Below are 23,722 nucleotides of genomic sequence, written 5' to 3' on the forward strand. Positions count from 1 at the left end.
TTGACCTGTGGCCTGAGCTATCCCAATTTGCAATAGAACTTCTGGCCTGCCCCGCTTCAAGTGTCCTGTCAGAAAGGACCTTCAGTGCAGCAGGAGGTATTGTCACTGAGAAGAGAAGTCGCCTAGGTCAAAAAATTACCTCACCTTTATTAAGAAGAATGAGGGATGGATCCCGAAGGAACTGACAGTGGGCGATACATTCGACTAAAAAAGGCCTGATGAGGGGGACTACTTAACGCACCACTACTATCTGGTGGCACATTAGATTGCATGCGCAGTGCCCCAAATTTGCAGTAGGAGGACCGACCAAGCATCTTTTTCCATCTCCCGCTTCCTAAAATCGATGCCTTATATACACGTCCCCTGATAGGGGACGTAACAGGGATTAAACTGATAAGAATAGTACTACTTAACACACCACTCCTATCTGGTGGCACATTAGATTGCACGCGCAGTGCCCCAAATTTGAAGTAGGAGGACCGACCAAGCATCTTTTTCCATCTCCCGCTTCCTAAAGAATTTCTGCCCCTAAAGTATTTTTCTTTGATCTCTTCCACCCAGCTATACTATAACATTCTGTAAGAAGTGACCAGTTAGAGTTGGTTTCTGGGTAGATTGGACAGAATGTTACACCTAGATGTTAATTACTCTGATCTTCTGATCTCCTAATAACATGCATGGAAAACTGGTTGGAAGGAGAACTGCAGGAGGGATGTAAACTATTATTGCTTTAGCTGGGTGGTGTAAAATGCAACTGAAAGCTTTGATCATTATCACAAGGTTATCAAGTAGATGACCCCAAGTTGTGAAACCAGTCACATAGAATGAAAGTTTTATACAATATTGCAGTTTTGCATATCAATTTCTTATGATGGCACACAGCAAAAAAAATTCAGGATTGTGGTTTGAGAAACATGACAAATTCACTAGATCTTAATCCAATTTAGCATCTGTATAATATGCTCGAACAACTAATCTGATTTATTTGGGCCCTACCTCGCAACTTGCAAGACATAAAGGAACTACTGCAAATGTCTTGGTGGCAAATAACACAGGACATATTCAGAGGTCTTGTGGAATCCATGCATCAAAGCATCAGATCTGTTTTGGCAGCATGAAGGCAACCTACACAATATTAGTCTGGTGGTTTTAATACTTGCGACTGATCCTTGTATATCTGAATGAATGAGTTATAGAGACTTTACTGAATTTCTACGAGTCTAGGGGACAGTGGGGGCTTGTACCTTTCCTTGTTAGACAACATTCACAAATTTTTCTAATTGATGATCTTAGCCAAGGAGGTGTTACCTGCCATGGAGAGAGAAAACAGGTAAATAAAACTATATTTTAATGCATTTATATTCCTAAAGCTATAGAGTTTATTAAATTCTGTTAGTATGAATTTTTCAATTTTTCTTAGTATTTCTGCACTTTGTAAATAAATATGTATAAATATATTGTAGTTGGAGAAAAAAAAGTTACCTGCGCTCTTCCCAAATCTCTATGCATATGTATAAATATGAAGGTTATAACCTCCATTTGTTTAAATATGCATAGGGATTTGGGAAGAGCGCAGGTAACATTTTTTCTTTGTTTTTTCCTGTATGTACTGGGGCTGATGTATACTGTGGTCGTTGCTGCCGCCCAAGAGTAGTGGGAGTTTCAGTGCAGGACCTGTTTTTTTGTATTTGTATTCACTTTTGTATCACACAGCTATGTTACAATGCTGCCACCCAAACCATGTTTTCCCTATTAAGGGTTGATAAGCATGTAGGGGTTTATAAAAAATACCCCTCTCTGTCTCATTAGAGATGTCTTTGCCAGAAGCTCAAGGAAGCAAGGTGAATAGTCAGTGTAGGACCCACCTAAAAGGTTTGCTTTGACGTGGAAGGTGGGCATCCCCTCTCATGGCCATTGGAGTAGCTAAATAATGTATTGGGGCTGATTTGTACTGTGGTTGTTGCTGCCGTCCAAGAGTAGTGGGAGTTTGAGCACAAGACCTGTTTTTTTTGGTATTTAAATTGTAATTGGGGGCTTTCATTCCTGCTGCTTACTTACCTTTTCATCTTGGAGTTGAGATCCTGGATAATCAGGATGTGAGCACTGGCATGGACAAGTTGGCATGTCTTGGTGTCCACTTTACTGATATCTGATTCCAATCTCTTGATGCCCACTAGGCTACAATAAAGTAACACTTATTCCTAGTTGAAAACAATAGAATCAAAATAAAACATAGTACAGTATGATGAATTGAAAGCAGTCAAGCAGCTCTTTAATAAGAATTGGTACCAACACTGATAATACCTTTTCTTTTTCTAAATTCCTGGACCTGGATCTAATAACTAATTGTTTCCAGGGCTTCTTTTTATTTCGAATTGGCCTTGAAATAAGCCTTTTGGTTTTAACTTGAAGGGAAAAGTGAGAGTGACAAAAATACAGAATCATACTAAGCTGTTGCTGAATACATTATCTTTCTGTTTGACTCTTTAGGACTTTGAACTTCGAGCTTATGACGCAACAAGATGGGCACTAACCAACACAGACCCATCAATGGATTCAACACCTATAACAGAGAGTTTCAAACTAATGGCCCACTATATACGTGGATCAAATAATAAAGGTCTGTCATCAAACCTGTCCTTTTCATAATGTTCTGGCAATACGTTTCCATAACAATAATAACAATAACCTAGCTATGCCTCTTGTACAACATAATTAAAACCATTATATAGATAGACTGGTCCATAAAGTACAACATTCATAGACAGGTAATTACCTTTTGATTCTATTTCTTTACCCTGTTATTCACCTGTTTGCTCCCCTACTATTGTGTGTCACCCCTTGGTTCTTTTTATACCAGAACAAAGAACAATTCTTAAAGGGACACTATAGTCACCCAGACCACTTCAGCTCAATGAAGTGGTCTGGGTGCCAGGTCCCTCAGGTTTTAACCCTTCAGATGTAAACATAGCAGTTTCAGGGACAATGACACACATACAGAGGGGCTGTGGAAGGGGCTAATTACACACTCTGAGCCGCTGGGGAAGGGGACAATGACACATACTGAGACACTCCATTCATTACACAAACACAGACACTGCCAGGGGCGGGCTGGGCCGGGGGGCAGGGAGGCAATTGCCCCCCAGGCCGCCCGAAATTATTTTAGGACCGGCCGCGGCGGGCCGGCCCTTTAAATGCTGCAGCCGCCGAGCGCTCTGTAAAGAGCGCTCAGACGGCTGCAGCTGCTTCTCCCCTCCCTCCCCTCCCTCCCCTCCCCTCCCTCCCCTCCCTCCCCTCCCCTCCCTCTCCTCCCCTGTAGGTGGCCGAGTTGCACTCCGGTCCGCGGTCCCGGCCGGAGTGATGGGAAGGTGCACACTGAGTGTGCACTTCCTGTCAGTCCGGCCGGGTACAGGAAACAGAAACTCCTGTTCCGCGCGGAACAGGAGTTTCTGTTTCCTGTACCCGGCCGGACTGACAGGAAGGTGCACACTGAGCACCTTCCTATCACTCCGGCCGGGACCGCGGACCGGAGTGCATCTCGGCCACCTACAGGGGAGGGGGTAAGAAGAAGGGGGGGGGGGAGAGAGTAAGAAGAGGGGAGGGGGGAGAGAGTAAGAAGAGGGGAGGGGGGGAGAGAGTAAGAAGAGGGGAGGGGTGTGGAGTAAGAAGAGGGGAGGGGGGGAGTAAGAAGAGGGGAGGGGGGAGTAAGAAGAGGGGAGGGGGGAGTAAGAAGAGGGGAGGGGGGGAGTAAGAAGAGGGGAGGGGGGGAGTAAGAAGAGGGGAGGGGGGAGTAAGAAGAGGGGAGGGGGGGAGTAAGAAGAGGGGAGGGGGGGAGTAAGAAGAGGGGAGGGGGGAGTAAGAAGAGGGGAGGGGGGAGTAAGAAGAGGGGAGGGGGGGAGTAAGAAGAGGGGAGGGGGGGAGTAAGAAGAGGGGAGGGGGGAGTAAGAAGAGGGGAGGGGGGGAGTAAGAAGAGGGGAGGGGGGAGTAAGAAGAGGGGAGGGGGGAGTAAGAAGAGGGGAGGGGGGGAGTAAGAAGAGGGGAGGGGGGAGAGTAAAAAGGGGAGAGGGGGAGAGTAAGAAGAGGGGAGGGGAGGGGGGAGTGAGGGGAGGGGAGGGGGGAGTAAGAAGAGGGGAGGGGGGGAGAGTAAGAAGAAGGGGGGAGTAAGAAGAGGGGAGGGGGGAGTAAGAGGGGAGGGGGAGTAAGAAGAGGGAAGAGAGGGAGTAAGAAGAGGGAAGAGAGGGAGTAAGAAGAGGGGAGGGGGGATAATAAGAGGGGGGGAGTAAGAAGAAGGGGGAAGTAAGAAGGAGGGGAGATAAGAAAAAGAGGGGGGTAAGAAGAAGAAGGGGGGAGTAAGAACAAGAGTGGGGAGTAATTAGAAGAAGGGGGTAAGAAGAAGAGGGGGGTAAGAAGAAGAGGGGGGAGTAAGAAGAAAAAGGGGGGTAAGAAGAAGAAGGGGGTAAAAAGAAGAAGGGGGGTAAGAAGAAGAAGGGTAAGAAGAAGGAGGGGGTAAGAAGAAGAAGAGGGGGTAAGAAGAAGTAGGAGGGTTAAGAAGAAGAAGGGGGGAGTAATAAGAAGAAGGGGGTAAGAAGAACAAGGGGGGGGGAGTAAGAAGAACACAGGGAGTAGGGGGGGTAAGAAGAACACAGGGGGGGTGAGAACACACAGAGGGAGGAGTGAGAAGAACTCAGGGAGGGTGGAGGGGGGATGAGAAGAGCACAGGGAGGGTGGGTGAGTGTGAGAAGAGACTGCTAGGGGAGGGTGGGGGAGAGGAGAGACCACTAAGGGGCAGGGTAGAGCTCTAACGGACAGAAGGGGCAGCTCTATAGGACAGGGGGCAAGACAGGGAGCTCTTTAACACTACGCGCACACACACACACACAATGCATCCCTATACATACACAGAAACACACAATGCACCCCTATACATACACAGAAATACACAATGCATCCCTATACATACACAGAAACACACAATGCATCCCTATACATACACAGAAACAGAACATGCTTCCCTTACACACAGAGAAACACACAATGCATCCATTACACACACACACAATGCAACCCTTACACACAAAGACAATGCATCATTTGCACACATACACAGAAACATACAATGCAAACCCTTACACACATGCAAACACACACACTGTTTCTTACATACACACAGAAACACAATGCATCTCTTACACTCAATGCGCACACATACAGACACACACCTTGCATCCCTTATGCATACAAACACAGATTCACACAATGCATCCCTCACACACAACCAGAAACACATAATACATCCCTTATACACAAATACACACTGCTTCCACTACACACAAACACACTGCATCACCTGCACAAACTGGTATCCCTATACACTACATACCATAAGCACACATATTAGATAACACATAACACATCCCATACACACTCCACTCCCTGTGAGCGAGCTCATGGGTGGGTGGAACATATAAGTGGACTTATGAGTGGGCCTTATGGGCATACTCACCGTCAGGCACTGGGGCCCAGACCTTGAGCTGTGTAAGAGGCCCCCAAAAAATGGAGCTGCTTCCAATTCTCCCAGAACGTTGAATTTTGTGACCACAGTTGCAAACAGCCTCCAGAGGTCCTGTTCTACACCAGACCAGTGGAGCCAAACTGCAGCCCATCTTCATCCTTATCTAATTGTAAGTAGGCAATCTAGTATATTATTAGTGACACTAATCTATAATTTACCTCACATTAAAGGGACACTATAGCTTAATGAAGTGGTTCTGGTGTCTATAGCTGGTCCCTGCAGGCTTTTTAATGTAAACACACACTGTGTGCAGCACTGGCGTTAGTTCATATGGCAGATCATATGGATGGGGCATTGTGATGTCACATGGGGGGGGGGGGGGCGGCAAATTTTTATTTTGTCTCGGGCGGCAAAAATCCTTGCACCGGCTCTGATCCTGGGCAGCTGCACCAGTCTACTGGTGACCCACAGGAGGGGAGTGCACTGATTGCACTGCACTCTCCTCCTGCCCAGGCCCGTCTTGACCGCAGTGCAAGTGCCCTCTGCCCCTAATTTACAGTGGCTCACACTCACAAAAAGCAGTGCCTGGAGCCCTTTGCAGAGACGGAAACAAAGAGGTTCTGCGGCAGCTGGCCGTCCTGCAAGCATTACATTAAACAGCTGTTCCCCATGCAGCCACAGGTGGCGTTGTGCTGGGAGCAGGCCCGGACTGGCCATCGGGCACACCGGGCAAATGCCCGGTGGGCCGCGGTGGCCATGGGCCGAGGCTGGCAGGGGAAGGTCCCAGGATCTCCCCTGCCGGTCTTTGCAGGGCCGGCACTATCCGAGCGCCGGCCCCGCTGTTTGCCACGACGGGCCGGTGGGGAGATCAAAGATCTCCCTCACCGGCCCACTTTCATAGACCTGCGGCTGGGGAGGAAGGGAGGGAGAGAGAGGACCCGGCGGAGCTCTATCTTGCAGCTCCGCCGGGTTCCTCTCGCGAGATCCGGCGCGTTGCCATGGCAACGACCGGATCTCGCGAGAGTGAACTCTAGCCTGCAGGCTAGAGTTCACTCACCACGAGGACCACCAGGGATGCTGGGCGAGTGACTGAACCCCCTCCCAGATACCACCATGCCGGTCCCCCCCTCCCAGGCTAAAAGGTAAGAAGGGAGGGGGGGGGGACATAATGCCTGCTTAGATTTATTTATTTGTATATTTACCACAAAACACAATCCATAACATTTACACACAGCACTCTCACACACAGCACTCACACACATCACCCTCAGCACTATCACACACATCATCCACAGCACTATCACACACATCACCCTCAGCACTATCACACACATCATCCACAGCACTATCACCCTCAGCACTCTCACACACATCATTCACAGCACTATCACCCTCAGCACTCTCACACACATCACCCTCAGCACTCTCAGACACATCATCCACAGCACTATCACCCTCAGCACTCTCACACACATCATCCACAGCACTATCACCCTCAGCACTCTCACACACATCATCCACAGCACTATCACCCTCAGCACTCTCACACACATCATCCACAGCACTATCACCCTCAGCACTCTCAGACACATCATCCACAGCACTATCACCCTCATCACTCTCAGACACATCATCCACAGCACTATCACACTCGGCACCCTCACACACATCACCCTCAGTACTCACACACATCATCCACAGCACTATCACACACATCATACACAGCACTATCACACTCAGCACTCACACACACATCACACTCAGCACTATCACACACATCATACACAGCACTATCACACTCGGCACTCACACACACATCACACTCAGCACTATCACACACATCATACACAGCACTATCACACTCGGCACTCTCTCACACACATCAAACTCAGCACTATCACAAAACACATCACACACAGCACTATCACACTCGGCACCCTCACACACAGCACCCTCACACCTCACACACATTATCCACAGCACTATCACACTCGGCACTCTCACTCACATCGCACTCACACACACATCACAATCAGCACTATCACAAAACACATCATACACAGCACCCTCACACACATCACACACAGCATCCATCATAAACACATGCTGCACCCCTCACATACACACAGAACCTCCCCAACACACTGCACCACACACATACACAATACTTCCAAACATATGTACATACATATATGTATACATACATATATATATATATATATATATATATATATACACACACACACACTACATTCCTGACATACACACTCTGGATCCCCTATACACACACTAGATTCCTTGTAAGCAAACACATACTACACCCCTAAACACACACTCTCTACAAACACTGCATCACCTATACACACACACACACACACTTGCTACATCCCCTATACACACATTCTCTACAGCCCCTAGCCACATATGCATTACATTACACCACAAACACAACACGACTAAAACCGACCTTTTTACATAATACCACACCACAATCGGCTCACTCTATACACACACACAATACCACAAGCAGGCTCCAAACACATGCACAATACTCTTTCCTGGCCTTTTTGTCTCCTGGTATCCATTTATAGAGACACCAGAGACAAGTTGCAAGGAAACACAGTGCAAGCATGTTATTAAATTTGCTTGCACTGTGCAGAACTAATACAGGGATTTTTTCTCATGCTAGAGCTCTTTAGCAGAGCTCTGCGCATGGTCTGCCCTGGCCTGCACTTTGAGAGGGGGCGTGTTTGTCGTTAGTGATGACAAAACACACCCTCTCTGCCCCGCCCCCTTCTTAGTGGGCCGCTGTGATAAAAAAAATGCCCGGGCCGAATTTTTATCCCAGTCCGGCCCTGGCTGGGAGACTGTGATTACTCTTCACTTCCTCCCAGCCTACAGAGCAGCGCATGGGGGAGAGAGGAGGAGGCATGATTTAATCTTGAATAAACCCTCTAAGCAAACCTTTATAAATTTGGGGGGATCAGCTCTGTTTCCACAGTTTATTGGTGTTTACTCTCATCTCTGTATTAATATTGAGGGATGTCTAAGTAACATCAGTGTGTGTCAGCAGGGCCAGCCGTTGGGGTGGGCAAGCTGTGCGGTCACGCAGGGTGCCATGACAACAGAGGCGCCCGGCGGCCAACACAGCTCACAAGTTGGGTACACCAGCATATTTAATTTAAACGATTTGCTGGTGGTCCACTGGTGCGCACCAGCAGTAGGTGCAGTCAGATCATATCCTCTCCCTCGTGGTTCCAGCGCTCAGTTAGTGAGTCAGAGCACAGGCTCAGAGATTCTCAGCCTGTGCTCTGACAACATTGAAAGTCAGAGCCGTGAAGGAGCGGGTATGGCAAAGAGCTACTGATTAGCATAACATCAATATCCGTTATAAAACCAGGAAAAGGTGGGCATGGATGGTGAACTGATTTGGTGGCGCAATGGGCCTCTTGACTGGTTTTGCCCCCCAGGCCTAAGGCTGCCAGCCCTCCCCTGGACACTGCATTCACTGCCTCTACTACACAAATACAAACATAGCATCTACTACACACACTCGGCATCCACTACACACACTGCATCTGCTACACACAGACACTGCATCCACTACACATACTGCTTCCACTATACACAGACACTACATCCACTATACAAACACACTGCTGGTATTGCCCACTAATGCGGGAGCTGCTTAAATTGAAGAAAAAGAAAGTTAAATGTTTAAACAATAAATACAAAATATAATTATTTTTTTGTTGCTTTTTGCAATTTGCTTTCTTCATTTTTTGCTTTTTATTTGCTTTTTCTCCATTTTCTTTCTTCTTCTATTTTCTCCTTCCTTATGCAATCCCCAACAGGAGGGCTGAACTAGGTAGCCCACTTTATTATTAGCCAACAACAAAAAATAAAACAGAAAAAAGGAATATCTATATATCAGGGGTCTCTTTTTCCTTTCTCTTTATTCCCTTCTTCTCCTTCCTTTACTTTTCCTTCTTTATTTCATGTTAAGTAAACCAAGTAAACAGAAAATAACAGAACTTAGCTTGCCAAAGTTTAATATCAGCCACTCTAACTGTCTCTGCATTTACATCGAGTGTATCAGCTCCCCTCCTGTATCACACGCCCCTGTGCGCTTCCTTTTAGCCATCGAGGGAGATTTAGCAAACAGTGGCGTTCACACAATGCTTGTTGGGCGTTTTTCTGAGATCTCTCTTGATGGCTGGAGTTAGGTGCGTGCCTGCATGTGGTTGTGCCAGAGAACCGACGGTCGCAAATAAAACCCACCACTGCCCACCATGAAAGTGTGAATCACCCACTAGTAGGCAGTAGGGACCAGGTGGACTACCAGTGGTTTAAATAGACAAATACATAAATAATTAACCCATATCTATGCTGCTTACAATCTCCTGTCCCATCCCCCCCCATTCCCTCAACTAATCCCCTGTCCAACCCTTCTTCCTGATTTCCAGCAGTCATCTTGGGATGCAAGGTTCTCATGGGTGGAAGGAGCAATCCTATGAAGTAATAATAAAAAAAGGAGTAGAGTCAGCGCTAATCAGGAAGGCAGCAGTCCCAGACAAGGACTCCCTCTAATGTCCCTGGAGATAAATAGACAAAGCAAGAGAATGGGGGATGGGTCTGCGCCACTGTGTACAACAGATAATGATATTAAGTCCAATGGGATCTATATAGTTGTGTCCAAAGTTCTACTTTATACGATATCCAGAAGATGTCAATGACCTAGAGGATAATCCATTTTGATAAAAATGGAAGAGTTCTTACTTACAGTTGACAGAGCTTAATCCAGCTCTGGTGTGAATGGCTTGCAGTGGTATTATCCCCGCTTGCAGGATATACGGAAAGTGTCCTCTTCTATGTAGTGGCAGGTAGCCAAGTTGAAAATAAAAATGGAAACAATAATGGTGCAGTATGTTCCACACATGCGATAAAATATAGAAAATATAATAGATACACTCACATTCGGTAGAGCTTCAGCTAGCTCTAGTTTGTTAGCCGTGCAGCGGTATAATCCCTGCTTGTAGGATATGGGATGAGTGATCTTGACGCGAATATCAGTAGCTCGGAGAGAAGATAAAACAGCGATAGTGCTCTCAATAAAATCTTTGGTGATAAAATAATAAAATATACTCACAATATATAGGGCAGACTTACTGCTCTATGTAACAGCGTAGGTGGTATAATCCCCACCTAGGATTCTTTGGAGTATTATATCCAGGAAATAAAAATAATAAAAGAAGTATACGGTATAAAATATATATAAAAGCCAGGTAGTAGTAAAAGATGATGGTTTCAACGTAAAAATTACCAAAATCTTTTTATTAACAGTATATAAAAGCAGTAAAAGTATCCAAACGCGTTTCACCAATATAAGGCTTTATCAATGGATAGCAAACATTTCAACCTGGCTGATTAGAGTTTATATAGGTATAGAGATGATTTAAAATTGGCGCCAAAATTGTACAACCAATAGTAAGACAGATAATTTGTGCACATACATAACAGCATTTAATGGTAAGAATTCGATAGATATAGTTTATCTGATGCTTTTAACATGATTATTTTACAAAAGCAAGCGTTATTGGTTAAGAATTAACATGTTTTCAGCCGGATCACGTGACGCGCGTCATAAGCGCGACTTCACTTCCGGCCGCACGGAATTGTGGGGCATGTAGTTGCAAGATAAACTACATGTGTGTAGAGCCCTGTATTGGGCTGAAAGGGAAGTTGAGTGGTTAGGGAACACTTGGGGAGGGACTTGGGAGATAAAAATAATGGCGGCGGCCATCTTGGATGGGCAATGTACTATTAAGAATTAACATAATAAAATTGAATAAATCAAAGTCTGCATTTAAACCATTAGGGATAAGTGTTTTTAAATTAAAAACCCATTCCATTTCACATTTACCTAAAATGTTTTTGATATTGCCTCCTCTCCATGGAATAATGCATTTTTTTATGCCGATACATTTTAAAAGACCAGGATCATTATTATGGATAGTAAAATGTTTAGACACAGTATGATTTTGGTATCCATTAATAATATTTCGGCAATGTTCCCCTAATCGTGTTTTGAGACTTCTTGTGGTCATACCCACGTATTGGAGCCCACATGGGCATTCTAGGAGGTAAATTCCATTTTTTGTAGTACACGTAATAAAATCTTTAATATTGTATGTTATATTGGTTTTATTAGATTGGAAATGTGTGGTTTTAGGTTTAACCGACTGATCAGTACATTTACGCCCCAAATGGCAGTGGATTCCCAGTCTGCCATAAAGAGGTTAGCATAGCTGGGGGCGAACTTGGTCCCCATGGCCGTGCCTCGTTTTTGTAAATAAAAACAATTAAAAAAACAAAAATAATTGTTCTTTAAAATTATATTAATACCCTCAATTATAAAATCAATTTGGGTGTGAGAGGTTCTATTTTCGTGTGTAAGGATATTTTTCACTGCGCTGCACCCTATGTCGTGGGGAATAATTGTGTATAAAGACTGAACATCGCAGGTGACTAGAATAAAATTGGGTTGCCAGCTAAAATTATTTGAATAAAATCTTAAAAGAGACATAGAGTCTTTTAAATAGGACCTCATAAGTTTTACAGAGGGTTGGAGAAGAGTGTCTATGTATTGTGATAGGTTGCTTAAAATTGAGCCAATCCCAGACACGATGGGTCTGCCCGGTGGGTTGGTTATATTCTTGTGAATGTTTGGTAAAAAATATATTACTGGAATTTTCGGGTATTGTATGCTTAAAAAATTAATTTCTTGTTTGTTTAAAATATTAAGATCTGCACTTTTTTAAAAAAATGTTAAAAAGATCTTCTTTATATTGGCGGTTGGGTCTGATACTAATTTTCCATACACTTGACTATCATTGAGTTGTCTATTTGCTTCTTCGATGTACATAGTGCTAGATAGTATAACCAGACCTCCCCTTTGTCTGCCGGTTTGACTACTATAGTTTTATTGTCTTGTAATTGTTTGAATGCTAGTCTTTCACTTTGTGTAAGATTGTGGGTCTCGAATTTAGTAGGTTTGATTTTTTCTAGATCTTGTAGGACAAGTTTCTCGAACATAACAAGCGGAGCAGATTTGCAATAAGCAGGGTAAAATTTAGATTTTTCTTTAAGGTTGGTATTAATGATTGTAGCCTCATTTGTGATGAGGGGAGAGGAGAGGGAGGTGGATTAGTGGAGGGATTATGGTTGCTGAAAATTTTTTTGAGAGTGGCTTTACGTACAAATTTGTTAATGTCTATATAGGCTTCAAATGGTTTGAAAGAGTGTGTGGGGGCAAATTTAAGACCTTTGGATAAAACAGAAATTTGTGCTGAAGTTACATTTTTTTTAGATAGGTTAAAAATGCCACACTCTTTTTCAGTTTTGGGATTTATGGTCTTTCTAATCTCTCTCTTTTGTGATCGTCTTCCACCTCGCTTTCCTCTAAACTCAGATTTCTTTTCTTTGCTCTTGAGGGATAAGGTGTCAGTGTGCATGTATTGTGGTGAGTCTGAATGTCTAAAAAATGGTCTTCCCTCCTCTTCCCTTTCAGCCCAATACAGGGCTCTACACACATGTAGTTTATCTTGCAACTACATGCCCCACAATTCCGTGCGGCCGGAAGTGAAGTCGCGCTTATAACGCGCGTCACGTGATCCGGCTGAAAACACGTTAATTCTTAACCAATAACGCTTGTTTTTGTAAAATAATCATGTTAAAAGCATCAGATAAACTATATCTATCGAATTCTTACCATTAAATGCTGTTATGTATGTGCACAAATTATCTGTCTTACTATTGGTTGTACAATTTTGGCGCCAATTTTAAATCATCTCTATACCTATATAAACTCTAATCAGCCAGGTTGAAATGTTTGCTATCCATTGATAAAGCCTTATATTGGTGAAACGCGTTTGGATACTTTTACTGCTTTTATATACTGTTAATAAAAAGATTTTGGTCATTTTTACATTGAAACCATCATCTTTTACTGCTACCTGGCTTTTATATATATTTTATACCGTATACTTCTTTTATTATTTTTATTTCCTGGATATAATACTCCAAAGAATCCTAGGTGGGGATTATACCACCTACGCTGTTACATAGAGCAGTAAGTCTGCCCTATATATTGTGAGTATATTTTATTATTTTATTTTATCACCAAAGATTTTATTGAGAGCACTATCGCTGTTTTATCTTCTCTCCGAGCTACTGATATTTGCGTCAAGATCACTCATTCCATATTCTACAAGCGGGGATTATACCGCTGCACGCCTAACAAACTAGAGCTAGCTAAAGCTCTACCGAATGTGAGTGTATCTATTATATTTTATATCTTTTATCGCATGTGTGGAACATACTGCACCATTATTGTTTCCATTTTAATTTTCAACTTGGTTACCTGCCACTACATAGAAGTGGACACTTGCCGTATATCCTGCAAGCGGGGATAATACCGCTGCAAGCCATTCACACCAGAGCTGGATTAAGGTCTGTTAACTAAGTAAGAACTCTTCCATTTTTATAAAATTGGATTATCCTCCATGTCATTGACATCTTCTGGATATCGTATAAAGTAGAACTTTGGACACAGCGATATAGATCCCATTGGACTTAATATCATTATCTGTTGTACACAGTGGCGCAGACCCATCCCCCATTCTCTTGCTTTGTCTATGAAGTAATAATGTCTAAACCCCTGAAACCCATAAAAGATCTTGACAAGGCTGACCATAAGTAAAGCAATGCAAATATTGCCATAACACAATTAATTAAGCAGACCTGTGTTGGAGCCTTGCTTTATAGCATGTCTTGTCATCTGCAGAATAAGACCCAAACATTCTCCCTCCCAAAAACTCTTACCAAACGCGTCTAAGTCTTAGAATAACCAATTCTTTATGCTGTATGTGGTTAATAAAACAGGGAAACATTCCCAGCTGTAATTATTATGTTTGATACAGAATACTGAAAAAGCTATACTTTCATGTTTGTGACTGTTATGTATGCCATTGGATAAGCATTTAGCATATTTACAATAAGTCAACAGCAGGAGTCAGACATGTAATGGCTGCTCTTTGTTTATTTCAAAGGCATGAAAATGGAGATGACGGTGCCGGTGACAGTGTTTATTCCATTAAACAGTGAGTCACCCATCAATGCTTCCTTAGCTTTCTTCCTGCCACCGGAATTGGATATCCCTGAACCAACAGACCCCAATATTTTCTTTCTAACTTTTCCAGAAACAAAATTGTATGTAAAGTAAGTAATTGTCCTGTCATGACCTCTTAAATCCACTTAATATGACTTCAGATATGCAAAAAGTACATATCAGTACAAAACCAGCAAAAGGAGAGGTGTTGCAGAAAATTAATAATCAAGAATTATACAAACCACTAATATTTTAAATACTCACGTCATTTTAAATATGGCACCATTAAAGGTTTATGGTTACATTTATGTAGAACATTAGGCTTACCAATTTCACTAATTTTATGATGGTTCTAATGGAACCGAATCACAACCTTGGCTTGTATACAAGTTACCTTTACCTGTGTAACCACTTTTTAGAAGGTATTTTATTAAGCCCAGGATTTTTAAAGGGAATTTAAACAACCTTGGCCTAATAAAGTGGTTTTGGTGTGTAGGTCATGCCCCTACATTCTCACTTGTCAAGTATCTGCCATTTAGAAGTCAAATCACTTTGTTTATGCAACCCTAGTTACACCTCCTCTGGCTGTGACTCACACAGCTTCTTTACACAGAAAAAAAACAAAACAAAACAAATTTATTTAGCTTATCTTACTGCAAAGTTTGTTTCATTTAAAAGTTCTTATCTCCTGCTCTGTAAATTCAGTGCTAGAGCCTACAGCAGCCTCTTCTGTGCCATTAAAATTCAAGTAACATATTAGGAGATAAGTACTTCTGAACTTAGTTGAAGACTAACAGGGTTATTCATTAAAGTGAGATTTACCCTTAATTTAAAGTGAATTTCAAACGTTAGGTTACAAGAGCCAAATTAGAAAAATTCTAAGTTCTAAATAAATAAATATATATTTATATATATCATGTTTTATTATAAACTTTCTGAGGACTCCCAAGTAGGTTTGTACAATATTAAACAAACATGTGACTCAATTTAATACTGTTAAAACACATCCCAAATGATGTATAAAAATAAATTCCCACATATTGTGACGGCGACTTTTGTAGATAAATCATTTGGAAAAATGTTCTAACAGTATTACAGTATTTAGAAAAAACTGAAGCTATAGACGTTATTCATACTGCAATAAAGGGTACATTGGCATTTTCTTTATAAACATTCATGGTGCCATAGCAAAAATATTTTTTTTTCAATATTAATAGTAATTTTTCACTATTGCTAATAGAAAATATGGAATATTCAGTATGCATTTGCATGATACTTCACACAGGAGACAAGTTTGTTGATCCGCACTCATAGGGAATCCTACAAAATACATCCTGAAGAAATCATAGAAAAAAATGCACATTTATTGAAGTAAAAAATAAAATGCAATTGGCAAGATACTAGAACAGCACTCCTTATGTATGCTGTATTGGTCCAAACATGTGAAAAAAAAAAAGGTTGTGAGTGAACAAAGTATAAAAAAATCCAAAACCTGAGCATAGGACCACCCGCAGCTGCGGCACAGGGGGGAGACCACCAAAGACATAATGTTGAGAAAGCACTGAGTGGTGCGAAACGCGTCCAGGGCTTCTATAATCTTTCTTTAGGGTCGGCTTCTTTGGTGGTCTCCCCCCTGTACAGCAGCTGTGGGTGGTCCTATGCATTTTTGCTCTGTAACAAACTTATCACTTCTATTTTTCAGGAGTTTTGATGGTTTTGCTGAACCCATTGACTTTTTTGAAAAAGCTAAATCTCTGTATGAAACATTGGTGGCCCAGAAGAAAGAATTTTTGTCTTCATTCTACGCATGCAATATCTACGATAGTCCTTATGAAGTTGTGGATCGTCATAATGAAGTCTATTATGTTGCAATATAACCCGAGCATATTAAAGGAAAACAACTGATTTAATAACACATGAGCTTTAGATGCCCGTAGGCTAAAGTAAGTTTAGCAAAGAAGTCGTTTTTGTTCCTTGTACCCGAATAGTGCCCCATGGTTCAGTTTATCACAATACAGTAGATTACTGGTATTTCTTTAAAAAAAAAAAAAAAAAAAAAGTATTTGGAAGCACTATCCAATGACTTTGTCCTTATGAGGCTAAAATGCAAGTATAACTCAATATCCACTTATCTGCTGAGCCCAAGAAAATATTTAGTACATTGTAAGCTTGACTAGGAAGTTTTAGGATGTAACAGTTCTTTAAAAAAAAACAAATAATTGCTTCTTCGGGTGCCATCAGTTTTCTAGCCAGTCCCAAATCAGATATGAAATGGCAGATTCGCTCAGCTCTTCTAACTCTGATGAGTTCAATGTAGTTCAACAATGAGAAACATCAGATTCACAAACAGTAGATTCTATGAGCGCTTTCACTATGGAAGTGCACTAAAGACTCCCAACCCACACACATGTAGCATTTTAGATAACTATCTCGGATACTAACATGCTAGAAGTATCAAAACAATTCTAATGACTTTATTTATTACATGACACATTAAAACGGACATGCTATGTTTAGAAATTGCCACTTACATGAAACATCCTTATTTCACACAACCTAATTCTATGTTGAAATTAAATATCATATATGAGAACATGAAATGTTGACTTTCAATAAATGTCACTATGGGAAAGATTATTTTTGAAGATTTAAACTTTTTTGGGGAGAATGGTATGTTTGCAGACATTCTTTTGTTTTCTAAAGTAATTGCTCTTTATGTGCAACAGAATACCATACTTTGTTTTGCCTTAATAAATGTACCTTGTTACGTTTAATTGGTATATTTATTCCTGTGTATTACAGTTCTTTACAAATAGTACCGACCTGCATATAAACGTGGAAATGATCTAATAAATAATACCATTGTCTCATACTATGCTTGAATTATAATACAGACGCAAATAAAAAATATCTTGCACATGCTATAACTATAAAGCTCCAACCCATAGTATTATTCAAAGATCATGCTTTAACCAAAGAAACAAACAAACAAAACAAAAAAACTAAAAGGAAGAATTATATGAGCTGTCTCGCTTGTTATACAGTGTTTACAGACAGATATAAGAAGCATAATATTCAGCTACACAAACATGACAGCATGTTCTTACACAATTATGTACCCAAAGCAAATTTAAATTACCTTCTTGAAATGAGAAGTCGGAAACTTGCCTGATTCTCTAATGTAGACCTTAATTAATATTTTTGGATAAACTTTTGAAATGACCACAATCTGTTAGAAAAAACTTTTCAAATGATTTATCTACCAACATTCCTGTATCCTTTTTTATTTTTAATTCTTTATTTTTCAGTGCAAATGAGGTATCAAAGGCTAAAACATGTAATCAAGAGATCAAAGTCATATGAACAGGCACTTAACAGGTCAAGATATAGTTATGGCATATAATAACATTGCACAATTAGAAGTGGGCTAGGTAGTGTAACAAACCACCTCTTTTACAGGTAGGGCTGTCACAGATCTTGCAGTAACCACCACCTTCTAGGGTATATAAAGTCCAGGACACAGTCAGCTCGATTTTCCTTTTTCTTTATTCAATAAGAAAACAGGTGCTTTAAATAAAAAAACCAAACAAAATCCCTTGCTCTTACTAGACAGGAAATTGCTATCTGCAATTGGGTGGCTTTCCCACTTACCAATTTCCAAACAAAAGAAATGTCTTTGCAATGAACACAGTTGTCATTCACTCTCCTAGCTGTCTTTTTCTCCCTCCCCTGCAGCAGGCTGCCCTCTTCATTTTAAAGGCCTGTCTACTAATTGACTAGCTACAGGTGAGTGTCAATTAGTTAACTCTTAAGTCAAATCTAAATTGTGGTTTGTTACACAGTAATTAGTGCTGTTGGAACATTGGCCCATCCTACTCTCCAAATACTCCGGCCCAGGGATCCATACCATGTTTTGCAGAACCTCAGCAATGTAGATTGCAAACACTAACATCTTCCCTGCGGCATTTAACTGAAAATTCTCAGGTCGCAGTTTAGCAAATCAGGCCTGATGTATCTTCCATCAACCACAATGCCACTTTTACGCTCACATATCCTCCCCCCCAGCTCATACCTATTGGTTTGAGCGACCATGGAAATCAGAGAGTGTACCCTCGACAGCCCATCAGCATTACCCTGTCGCAGACCAGCCCTGTGTTCCACAGTGAAATTAAAAGATTGTAAACTCAAAAGCCACCTGGTTACTCTGGAGTTATTTTCTTTGTTCTGATACATCCATGTCAGAGGTGCATGGTCCGTTATCAAGCGGAACTTTCTGCCCAGCAGGTAGTATTTTAGAGAGTCTAATGCCCACTTAATAGCAAGACACTCTTTCTCAACAATAGAGTAGTTCTTCTCGTGTGGGTTTAATTTCCTGCTCAAAAAAAATACAGGGTGTTCTTCACCCTGGTATTCCTGTGAAAGAACAGCCCCCAAGCCAATATCAGAAGCATCTGTCTGAATTATAAAGTCCCTGGAAAAATCTGGGGTCACCAAGACAGGGTGGCTACAGATAGCTTCCTTCAGACTCTTAAAAGCCCCTTCCGCCTCAGGGCACCACTTAACTATGACCGGGGATTTGGCTTTAATAAGGTCTGTCAAAGGTGCAGCCATGGTAGCAAAATCTGGGATGAACCGCCTATAATATTCAATTAAACCCAAAAATGCCTTTACTTGTTTCTTTGTAAGGGGCTGTGGCCATTTTTGTATGGCTTCTACTTTGGCTTCCTGTGGTTTAACCAAACCCCTCCCAATAGAATAACCTAAGTACTTTGCTTCCTCTAAACCAATTGTACACTTGGAAGGGTTGGCAGTTAAGCCCGCTGAGCGGACAGCATCAAGCACCGCTTGAACTTTGGGGAGGTGGGATTCCCAGTCTGTACTGTGGATGACGACATCGTCCAAATATGCTGCAGCATAACGAACATGAGGTCTAAGAATTCTGTCCATCATTCGTTGGAATGTGGCAGGTGCCCCATGTAACCCAAATGGCAATACAGTGTACTGAAATAGGCCACTGGGTGTTGAAAAGGCTGTCTTTTCTTTGGCTCTTTCGGTGAGAGGGACCTGCCAGTAACCCTTGGTTAAGTCCAAGGTTGTTAGATAACGAGCTTTACCCAGTCTTTCTATTAACTCATCAACTCTGGGCATTGGGTAGGCATCAAATTTTGAGATGGCATTTAACTTGCGGTAGTCATTACAGAACCTCCATGTGCCATCAGGTTTGGGCACCAATACAATAGGACTACTCCAGTTACTCTGGGATTCTTCAATGACTCCAAGTTTTAACATGCTCTCAACTTCTAAGTTTATAACCTCCCTCCGGGCCTCAGGAATTCTATAGGGCTTGAGATTAACTCTTTTCCCCGGTTCGGTTATTATATCATGTTTGATCACTTTAGTCTTTCCTGGAACTACCGAGAAAACATCCCTATTTCTTCTGATGAAATCTCTGACCTCTTGCTTTTGATGCACAGACAGAGTCTCAGATACGTTCACCTCTGGCTCTGCTATAGGGGGGTCTGAAGGTTTTAAAGCAATCAGGATCTCCCTGTCCTTCCATGGCTTTAACAGATTTATATGATACAACTGTTCAGGCTTTCTTCTCCCTGGTTGTCTGACTTTATAATTGACATCACTCACTTTTTCTATTACTTCATAGGGTCCATGCCAAGTCGCAAGGAACTTATTCTCCACAGTAGGGACCAGAACCAATACCCTGTCTCCAGGTTGGAACACTCTGACTCTAGCATTTCGGTTATAGCTGCTTTTCTGAGCCTGCTGGGCTTCTAGCATGTGTTCCCTGACAATAGGCATTATGGTGGCCATTCGATCCTGCATTTGAGCTATATGCTCAATTACACTCCTGTGGGGAGTAGTCTCCTGTTCCCAGGTCTCCTTAACAATATCTAATATTCCCCTGGGATGTCTTCCGTATAACAATTCAAAAGGAGAGAAGCCCGTGGAGGCCTGTGGAACTTCCCTAATGGAAAACAGTAGATATGGCAATAAAAAATCCCAGTTCCTTCCATCTGCATCAATTACCTTGCGTAGCATACTCTTAAGGGTTTTGTTGAACCTCTCTACTAAACCATCAGTCTGTGGGTGATATACTGAGGTCTTAAGATGTTTAACCTGTAAGAGCCTGCACAACTCTTTTGTGACTCTGGACATGAACGGGTCCCCTGATCTGTCAGGATTTCTTTAGGGATACCCACCCTACTGAACATCAACATAAGTTCCTTAGCTATTACCTTTGAAGAGGTATTACGCAAGGGAATGGCCTCAGGGTAGCGAGTTGCATAGTCCAAGACGACTAATATATATTGGTGTCCCCTAGCAGACCTTACCAGTGGCCCCACTAAGTCCATAGCGATCCTTTCAAAAGGCACATCAATTATGGGTAAGGGTACAAGTGGACTACGAAAAGTCTTGAAAGGAGCCCTGTACTGGCACTCGGGGCACGAAGAGCAATAGTTTGTAATAGCAGTAAACACTCCAGGCCAGTAAAACCTTCTAAGGACTCTCTCTCTAGTCTTTTCGACTCCCAAATGTCCCCCTAATACGTGGCTGTGAGCCAACTTTAGTACTATATTTTGGTAAGTCTGAGGAACCAACAGCTGCTTAATGACGTCTGAATCCCTTTTTTCTACACGGTACATTAGGTCGTTTTGTACTTCAAAATAGGGGAACGGTAGGGCTTCTCCTGGCTGATTAGCAACCCCGTTTACAACTTTAATATCATTTCTAGCTGTCACTAAAGTGGGATCTTCCCACTGAGCACTTTTAAAATTACCTGGACTAATTCCAATATCAATTAGGTCCTTATCCTTGTCTGTAGTATTGGTAGACTCCTCACTAGTTTGAGCTGGGTTATCTCCTATTAATACTGGTTTAGGGCAGTACTTTCTCCTTTTTCTCATTTTTCCGTCACAGTGGTCAAAACCAGGGGCGTATTAGCCGCGAGGCAAACAAGGCATTTGCCTTGGGCGGCATTTTCCAGGGGGCGGCAAAAAACGTCGCCCCCAAATGCCCAGGGCAAATGCCTTGTTAGCCTTGCGGCTAACTGACTTGCCCTCTGGGCGGGCGATCTGCTGGGCGGCGCTAGTGGGCGGCCGGCGAGGGAGCACTTCCTCTGAGCTGTCTGCTCAGCTCCCTCGCGCGCCGCAGAGTGAGGCTGGGAGCCGGAATATGACGTCATATTCCGGCTCCGCCTCCCAGCCTCACTCTGCGGCGCGCGAGGGAGCTGAGCAGATAGCTCAGAGGAAGTGCTCCCTCGCCGGCCGCCCGCCCGCAAGCGCCGCCCAGCAGCCACTGGACCACCAGGGAGAAATAGGACCCCCCCAGCATTCCCAAAGGTAAGGAGGCTGGGGGGGGGGGGGGTGTAAATTTTTTTTTTTAAAGTGTTAAATATGTGAGTGAGTATGTGTGTATGTCTGTTAGTGTGTGTGTGTGTGTGAATGTCTGTTAGTGTGTGTGTGTGTGTGTGTGTGAGAATGTATGTATGTGTGTGTGTATGTCTGTTAGTATCTTTGTGTATGTCTGTTAGTGTGTGTGTGTGTGTGTGAATGTCTGTTAGTGTGTGTGTGAATGTCTGTTAGTGTGTGTGTGTGTGTGTATGTATGTTAGTGTGTGTGTATGTTAGTGTGTGTGTGTATGTATGTTAGTGTGTCTGTGTATGTCTGTTAGTATGTGTCTGTTAGTGTGTGTATGTATGTCTGTTAGTGTGTATGTATGTATGTTAGTGTGTGTCTGTTAGTGTGAGTGTCTGTTAGTGTGAGTGTGTGTGTCTGTTAGTGTGAGTGTGTGTGTCTGTTAGTGTGAGTGTGTGTGTGTGTGTGTGTGTGTCTGTTAGTGTGAGTGTGAGTGTGTGTGTGTGTGTGTCTGTTAGTGTGAGTGTGTGTGTGTGTGTGTCTGTTAGTGTGAGTGTGTGTGTGTGTGTGTCTGTTAGTGTGAGTGTGTGTGTGTGTGTGTGTGTGTGTGTGTATCTGCTAGCATTTATGCGGGTTATCATCATAGTCATTGGTAATAGTACCATAACAGTTAAACAAACATGAACGGGCTCCCTCATCTTTGCCCATATTGCATTCCATAGGTTCATCCCCCAATGGACAGTCTTTGGCCATATGACCAGCCTCTTTGCACCTGAAACATTTGACAGTGAAATCTGTCCACCAATCAGTTCCTTTCCCAGGCCTATTAGACCTGGATGCCCCCCTGGTGTTTTGTGTATAGAGCTGCCGCTCTTCAGCTCCCCTTAAACAGTCTTACCAGGTCTTGCCGAATCATGGGGCTTAGGATTGCGCGGGTTTTCCTTTGAAGTAGGAGATAGCAGTTCTCCTGCAGCCACATATCTTTCTACCAAGGCAATCAGTTGGTCAGCGGTATGGGGGTCACTTTGGCTGACCCAGCGACGTAGGGCAGCTGGTAAACCACGCAAAAACCGGTCCATAACTAGGGTTTCCACAATGTGGCTAGCTGAATGGATTTCAGGTTGCAGCCATTTCCGTGCAAGGTGTATGAGGTCAAACATTTGGGAGCGTGCGGCTTTGTCTGAAGAATATGACCATGAGTGGAACCTTTGGGCACGTACTGCAGAGGTTACACCCAGTCGTGCCAAGATTTCAGCTTTCAATTTGCTGTAGTTACTTGCCTCGGCTGGTTCTAGGTCATAATATGCTTTCTGTGGCTCTCCACTTAGGAACGGTGCCAATATGCTTGCCCACTCACCAGCCGGCCATCCCTCTCTCTCAGCAGTGCGTTCAAATGCCAGAAGGTACGCCTCTACATCATCGGATGTGGTCATTTTCTGAAGATAGTGGCTCGCCCGAATCGCCTTTGGCTGACCCTGGTATCCTCCATCAGGGTCTCCATTCAATTTTCCAAAGATAGCTTGGATTTCCTGTTGTAGCCCCTGGGTGACTTTTTGCTGCTCCTCACGGGCTACTTTAAACATCTCCGCTTGTGTCACAACAAGCTGTTTCACCAAGGACTCAGTGCACTCCATTTGTATTTTAGCCAGGACTTTAGCACCATCTGCCTGG

At 42.8% G+C, this 23,722-nt stretch overlaps 1 protein-coding gene across 1 annotated transcript in view; it reads left to right on the forward strand.

The window, feature by feature from the left end:
- The window catches only part of LOC134585893 (heme-binding protein 2-like), a 26,962-nt gene extending 10,247 nt beyond the window's left edge, over positions 1-16,715 (forward strand). Inside the window, exons 2-4 of the mRNA XM_063441374.1 lie at positions 2,491-2,620; positions 14,623-14,791; positions 16,384-16,715. Of these exons, the coding sequence (XP_063297444.1) occupies positions 2,491-2,620; positions 14,623-14,791; positions 16,384-16,558 (474 nt within the window). The 3' untranslated portion in view covers positions 16,559-16,715. The remainder of the gene's footprint in view (positions 1-2,490; positions 2,621-14,622; positions 14,792-16,383) is intronic.
- The last annotated feature ends 7,007 nt before the right edge of the window (positions 16,716-23,722 follow it).

Source organism: Pelobates fuscus, chromosome 2 (genome assembly GCF_036172605.1).
Source record: "Pelobates fuscus isolate aPelFus1 chromosome 2, aPelFus1.pri, whole genome shotgun sequence".
Taxonomy (NCBI): Eukaryota; Metazoa; Chordata; class Amphibia; order Anura; family Pelobatidae; genus Pelobates; species Pelobates fuscus.